This window comes from Tupaia chinensis, unplaced genomic scaffold, assembly GCF_000334495.1.
Source record: "Tupaia chinensis unplaced genomic scaffold, TupChi_1.0 Scaffold000477_1, whole genome shotgun sequence".
Taxonomy (NCBI): Eukaryota; Metazoa; Chordata; class Mammalia; order Scandentia; family Tupaiidae; genus Tupaia; species Tupaia belangeri.
Window position 1 is genome coordinate 3,376,716 of NW_006159986.1, and position 7,346 is coordinate 3,384,061.

Sequence of the window (7,346 nt, forward strand, 5' to 3'; positions counted from 1 at the left end):
GATGCTAGAGAGTAGGTGCTGCACAAATGCCACCTGAGTAAACAAATTATTTCCTACCCTCCCTATGTGAAATATCAGCTTCTTCACTCAACTGTAAACTCCTTAGAATATGGGGACCAGCAGATGGCATAGTGGTTACATTGCTGGACTTCCAAGTAGTTGACTGTGGTTCGAGTCCCGGACCCAGGGGCTTAAAACTCATGCCAGGCACGTGTGCATGGATACCCAAAATCCTGAGAGAATGGAGAAGGAACTATGGTGTGGCCATTTCCCCAGGGGGTGATTTCTCACTTTCTCTCTGGCAAGCACACACAACCAATCCCATCCCTATGCTTGAACCCTGTCTATGACAAGCCCAGAAAGCATCCCCTCACCACTGTTCACACACCTCCAATGCCAGGAAATTCACTGCCTCCCAAGGAAGCTCCCTTTGTGGGTAGACTGCCTCACGGTGGAAGACCCAAACCCTGCTCCTACCAGCTCTCTAGGACCTGCCAAAGAAGTTTAAGAGCTTCCCAAAGCTTCTCACAATGACCCTGCTGAGATCTGAACTCAAGAGCCTCTACTCCAGTTTGATGCCCAGGGTCTGGCCCACCAGCTACGCTTCAGAAAGTACAAGGTCACACTTCCTGACTGCCCTGCACATTCCTGACATGCTCTACTTGGGGGAGTGGAGGGCACACGCTTACTTTTTATTGAGCATCTACAGAATACTAACAGCACACCAGATGTTTCCTGGACTTTACTGTTAATCCTTAGAGCTCGCAGAGTGGGTGTTATCCTCATTAGGCAGATGGGAAATCTAAAACTGAGATGTGAAATAGCTTGCCCCAGGCCACATGGTTAAAACACCAAGAGTGTGGGACCAGCAGAGAGTGTAATGGTTATGTCACTGGACTCCCACCTAGTTGACTGTGGTTCGATTCCTGGACCCGGCGGCTTAAAAACTCACATCAGGAGAAAAAAAAATACTCACGCCAGGCGTGTGTACGTGCGTGCCCAAAATTCCCAGAGGAAATTTGAGGAGATGGGATTGTGGTGTGGCCACACCCCCTGGGGGTGACTTCTCGCTTTTTGTTTCTATCTCTCTGACAAGCGCATGTCCTCTATAGGAAAAATCTCTCGAAAAGGAAAAATACACTGAGGATGGACTCTAGTTTATCCAGGTCCAAGCCCACGCCAGGGAACACCATGTCAAGTGCCACACTGTGCAGGCCCAGCTGACATGGTGCAGGTGGTAGTGAACTGTGCACGCTGAAGCCACATGGGAGACCTGGGCTGGGATCCTGGGTGAACCCAAACATGCCAGATACACCCATGATCCTGGCTGACCGCAAGGCTAGAGAGGGGACTGTGGCAAGGTGAGACTCTGCCAGGAGTCTCTTTTCTCTGTCTTGCACTCATGAAAGAAAATAAATAAGATAAAAACAAAAAAACACATGGGACCCAGAACAAACACAAGACTCTACTCAGCCCTCTGCTGCCCACTGATGCAGGCAGTCTGCAATCACTCGACCCCTGTGGACCTTTCCAACAAGTTGATCGCCTTCTCCCTCAGACGCTGGTCTGGAAGAGGGGCCCCGGGTGAAGACAGGCTCACCTGGCTGAGGAGCCAGGGGTGGTCCTGCAGCAGGTGGGCCCAATCTGTGTCCGGTGTGACCCGTGCATACTTGAAGCGGTTCTGGATGGCTGAGGTGGTACAGATGTATTTGTAAAGGAGTTCCTTGCCAGTCTGTTCCGAAATTGCCTTAGCTGACATGGCTGCAGAGGGATCTGGTCTACCTGTTGGGATAAGAGGAATTTGTCAGAAGGGGGCAGAGGAGTAGAGGCGCCATCTTCTTCAGCGGCAGAGTCCCACTGCCAGTTTCTCCAGACAATAAAACTAGATCTCAGCTTTTCTGAAGAGGGAAAAAGGGCTGGCAGGTGGTACGGAGGTTGGAGCACTGGATCCCATATGGCCAACTATGCAGTTTGAGTCTCAGACCTGGTGCCTTGAAAATCATACCAGACACATGTGCAGATGTACCCCAAATCCTGAGGAGACTGGAAAAGGCACTGTGGTGTGGCCATCCCTTCTGGGGGTGATCTCTCTCTCTCTCTCTCTCTCTCTCTCTCTCTCTCTCTTTCTCTGGCAAGTATATACCCCCTTTAGCAAAACTGAAGAAAAAAAAAAAAGGGAGAAAAAGGGCTGCCCCAGCAGAAGAGATAGAGGGAGATCTCAAATAGCACTTTCACCAGCAGAAGAGAATCCACAAAAGATGACGGATGAGGTGGAGAAAAACAAAGGTGGCATTTTCTCTGGGACTCCTGGCCTCAATCCTGTCTCTACTCCCTCAAGGCAAACAAGCTTGGCCATGACCACGGCACAAACCTGGAGCAAAAGCAGCTCCACCAGGGGACCAGGAATACCAGTGGTTTAGCCCAAATCGAAGTCCTGGCCTCACCCAAGTGGGCACATAGACACTGAAATACAGGCTTAGTCAGCAGACCCACCGGAGGAGACAATCCAAATGGCTCAGACTGGCTTTACCCTCCCTACAGGTTTCCTCTCCCCCACACCCAGACTCACCCAAGCACACACACATGCCTACACACACACCTGCCAAGCTATAGGTCAGGTCAGCACATATACTTAGCCTTAAGCAGGATCTCACCCCTCAGGTCCTGGTTAGGTGGCAAGGAGGAAACGGGGGAATCATCACAGAGCTCATCTCACCCCAAAGTACTGAGCAGACACAGGGCGGGGAAATGGTGACCTTCAGTATATCCTGCCTACCCCACTGAGTCATTCAGCTGCTAACTAAGAGCAAAACCCACTAAGCAAAACAGGCCTCTCTGGGGACCACCCTGTATGATGTCAATTCTAACTGAGCCAGACAGAGCTCAGGGGGAAGAGGCAGAAACCAGCCTGGGTTACATGTATAAGAAACCTATCTTCAGGACCACCAGATGGTGTAATGGTTATGCTGCTGGACTCCCACGTTGTTGACCACGGTTCGAGTCCCAGACCAGGCAGCTTAAAACTAACACCAAGTCCACTTGTGAAAGGAGAATGGATTGCAGTTTGGCTATCCCCCTGGTGGACATGATTTCTCTCTTTCTGTCTCTCTGTCTCTCCAACAAGCACTTGTGTCCGCTAGCAAAAATCTCTCTAAAAAAAGAAAAACAGAAAGAAACTCATCTTTTATGAGCCCTGTGAGGTACACCGAGATTCATAACTCCATTTCTTAGCTGAGGAATAAAAGCTAAAAGGGGTTGAGATTATCTCCCTAAGAAGCCCAACTAATAAACAAGAATGTGACAAAACTTGAACCTAAATTCTCTTACATCTGGGTCTCCAGAAAAACCCACACCAGCCCAAGAGAAAAGATCATTTCTCCAAAATCCAGGTCCACACACGCCTTCATTTCAGAGAGGGTCAGTGATGAGAATTTCCTCATCTCCCCTCCCTGCTGCCTTGTCCTAACACACCCATTTTCCCAAGGGTAACTAAAGGAGTAAGCTGGGTAGAGGGATGGGGGGTTTGGGGGTGAAGAAGACCAAGTTGTTCATGCCAAGAGCTTGGCCAGAACAGGAAGTCATTCCAGTCTCTCCTGCAAAGGCCTTTGCTGGGGGAGAGGGGCAAGAACAAATAAAGGAGGGTGGAGTGAAGGGACTGGCTGGTTTACACAAGCAGGAAAGCTGGTCTCCATGCCCAGCCCAAAGACCAAAGAGCCAGGCCCTCTTCTGCCTCCTCTCAGCTGGACAGGCTTGTGGGGCTTCAGGTTCTAACCTTGGCTTGGCTGGCTCCCTCAGCCTCCCGCTGGCCTCCAGCTCAGCACAATGGGCATATTCAGCCTGTGGTTGGGTGGCTGGGAAGGGGCTCAGAGGAAACAGTCCTTTTTCTGGCCTTCCTCTGGGATGATCTGAGACTCCTTCCAAACATGAGGTTCCAAAGGCAAGGCTCCAACCAGTCCCACCATCCCACAGTCCTCCAACCCCCCACCAGCTCTAGCTCATTTCCCAACCTCTTGACTCAGACCAGAAAAACTGGTCCTGAAATCAAATGGGTACACCCCCACCCCACTCCCTCCCAAACAGGACAGCACCAGGGCAGATGACACAGAGAGGAGGGGGCAGTGGCTGACCACCTCAGCACTGCAGACACCTTCAAGTGACCACAAACTCCTGGAAGAAGCCCCTCAGCTAAGCCTCTCCAAAAGGAAGAAATGTGGCACCCCAACAATTCCCTAAACAGACACAAGACCCAACTTCAGAAAGGTTAAGAGAAAGAGAAAGGGGACCTTCTGCAGCTGAAAAACCACACAATTTTATTGAGCCCAGGTCAAATCTCAGATCCAATAGCCCATCCTCATTAGGTCTTTGGAAGGGGGCTGAGGGAGAACACAAAACAGGAGGATGATACAGGATAGAAAACAAGATTTGCCAGTTTACCAAAATGGGACAGCTGCTATCAGAGCACTCTGGCTTAGATGGGGAGGGAAAAACAGAGTTTAGATGATAGAGACAGCCCCATGGCCTAGTGGTTAAAGAAGCTGGATCCCACATGGCTGACTGTGGTCTGATTACCAAGTACATGAGTGTGAGTGCCTGAAATCCCAACAGATGCAGAAATGGAGTAGGGATTGTGGCATGACCACATTCCATTAGGGGTGCTTTCTTCCTCTCCCTCTCTTCCTCTGGGGAGCACATGTGCCCTCCGGCCAATATGTAAAAAATTATACAACAGAATAGCGGGGGTGGGGGGGGGTGGGGGGGTCTGACCTCTGCATATTCACCAGTGCAGGATGAGAAGGCAACTGGCTCAAAAACCCAGGAGCAGACTTAATTTGTTCAGTGGGATTTTGAAGGTCCTAGAGTAGTGACTCAACCTCTCTGAGGTCTCAGAGTCTCTTATGATTCTGAAGAAAAGGCCCAGAAAAACATTACATAGGCGGGGGTGGGGTGGGGTGGGGGGGTCTGACCTCTGCATATTCACCAGTGCAGGATGAGAAGGCAACTGGCTCAAAAACCCAGGAGCAGACTTAATTTGTTCAGTGGGATTTTGAAGGTCCTAGAGTAGTGACTCAACCTCTCTGAGGTCTCAGAGTCTCTTATGATTCTGAAGAAAAGGCCCAGAAAAACATTACATAGCCAATTGTGCGTTATCACTCAGGTGCACACCTGTAACTATGATCTGATGGCCTGACCACCAGGTAAGAACATTTGCTCTAGTGACAATGGGACTTAAAAGTCCCCTTGCATGTCAATTCCACTGTATGCCCATCTGAGGCTGGTGAGCCTTAGGTGCTCAGGCTGCCAGTTTCAGGGCACATCTTGGACTTCAGGAACTGTCACCTAGTAACAGGTAAATCTGTAATCTGGGACCAGTAGATGGCATAATGATTACATTGCTGAACTCCCACGTAGTTGACCTGGTTCGAATTCCAGACCCGGTGGCTTAAAACTCACACTGGGCTCATGTGCATGCATGCCCACAATCCCAAGAGGAGAATGGAGAAGAAGGAAGGGACTGTGGGATAGCCATCCCTCCAGAGGACAATTTCTCACTTTTTGTCTCTCTCTCTCCAAGGAGCACATGTACCCTATAGCAAAAATCTCTCTAAAAAAAATTTGTAGCCTCTTTGCAGAAAATTATGCCAATAAACCTGATAACACACACATACCCTAAGGGAGGGACTTTGTGAGCTGAGCAGAGTCTCGCCAAAGTGAGGGACTCAGGATTGAATTCACTCTTAGCACCACTAGGAGAGAAGCAGCCACAGGGAAGGCTGAATGAAAGGAGCCTGTTCCCCAGGAATGAACTCCTGGGACAAAGCCAGTGGGGAAGAATCAACGGGGATGCTACTTAGGGACTCTCTCTGGGAAGGTCAAAGGCACTCATTTTAAGGTTAGTTTCTGTCCAATTAAGTTTTTTTTTAAGAAGACATACAATCTCGGGAGTAGAGAAGCAAGCAGAATGACATGAGTGGCCCTGGTACAGCTCATACAATAATGTTTGAACTGGAACGGAGACATCAGCAGCCCCAGGGTCTGAGGGAGTGCTCTTCTCATCACCACTCCTCCACTCCTAAGCTGTTTAGAAGATTTTGAAGCGGTGACTGTTGTCAGCGCTGGGTAGCTGGAGTCTGTTCCCCACCCAACATTTCGGAAATCCAAGGAGCTAAGCGGGTTGAAACGCAGAGGAAAGTTAAAGGGTGGAGAAAACCAGTGGGCTGCAAACCAAACTGCTGTGGACTCCTCCCCACCACCCCTTCCAAATCCTCTTCCCAGGCAGACCCCCAGCGACCCCCTGACCGCAGAACTGCCAGGTCCTGCCCAGTACGTGCCAAGGTTGGAGAGGGAAGCAGGCGCTGGGACTGGCCCTCTGCCAGGATCGGCAGGAGGGTGGCAGCAGCATCCTCCAGCCCCCTGAAGACCTCGCCTTGGTCAGGCCCCGGGTCTACTCAGAGGTGGGGAGGGCGATGGGCACCCAGGCCATCTGTCGCTCAAGGGCTGGGCCCGACGGCACCCCCAGGGCGAGGAAAGTTCCGGCGCCGCCGTTCCAGGCCAAGTCCTCGCGGCATGGCAAGGCCTCAGGCACCCTGGGGCAACCTGGCCCCGCATGGCCTGCCAAGGCGGCGCGCCTGGCGCGCCTAGCTCACTCCCTCCACTTCGGCGTGGAGCTCAATCGATTCTCCTCGAAACCAAGAGGAAGGGCCTGAGTCCAGCTGGTGAAGGATCGGAGTCGGGCCAGTCGCTACCGCTTTCTCTACTTTCTGTCCCTGGCATCCGGGAGAGGGATCCGATACGAGCAAAAAGTGGCCCGAAAAAAACGAGGAAGCCGGACAGCTGCCCCCGAGGTGGGGTGGAAGGCGCCAACATGGAGCAAATGCAATTTGGCGGAGGGAAGGAAAGCAAGACGGCGGCAAGCCCTGTGCAAACTCCCAGGAACTGGACTGTGGCAGAGTGGGGGGGCGGGGCAACACGCGGCCACAGGCCGGGGCCCCGGGCGAAGGCTAACCTAAACCGAAGACCCCCGAAACTTCCAAGCAGGTGCAGTGAAGCCACAAGAACTCCCGACCGGCATCGGAGGAGGCTGTTCCGGGTTGGGGGAGAGAGACAGGAAGCTCCGGGTGCGGGTGGGGAGGTCCCGCCTGTGAAAACAGGCCGGCACTCACCTCTCCGCGAAAGTCCGAGCGCGGCGCTCCCTCCGTAGGCCCCAACGCACCCCCACTACCCGGAACGCTAGAGCGGCGGGCAGCCGCCCGGGATCCGGCTTTTGTCCCGACCCAGGCGCGCTTCTCCCCGCCCCCATCGGCTCACGGCGCGAGCGGCCCAGCGATTGGTCACACGCGTTCCCTAGC

At 52.3% G+C, this 7,346-nt stretch overlaps 1 protein-coding gene across 4 annotated transcripts in view; it reads right to left on the reverse strand.

Moving 5' to 3' along the window:
* The window catches only part of ACLY (ATP citrate lyase), a 49,041-nt gene extending 41,710 nt beyond the window's left edge, over window positions 1–7,331 (reverse strand). For 2 of the 4 annotated variants that reach the window (XM_014590690.2, XM_014590689.2), the window contains exons 1-2: window positions 7,164–7,331; window positions 1,601–1,787 (exon numbers count right to left, since the gene is read on the reverse strand). In XM_014590690.2, coding sequence (XP_014446176.1) covers window positions 1,601–1,787; window positions 7,164–7,297 — 321 coding nt within the window. In that variant the 5' untranslated portion in view covers window positions 7,298–7,331. Of the gene's footprint in view, window positions 1–1,600; window positions 1,788–7,160 lie in introns of all 4 variants that reach the window. The other 2 variants (XM_006155996.3, XM_006155995.3) reach the window with 1 other exon arrangement.
* Between the last annotated feature and the right edge of the window lie 15 nt (window positions 7,332–7,346).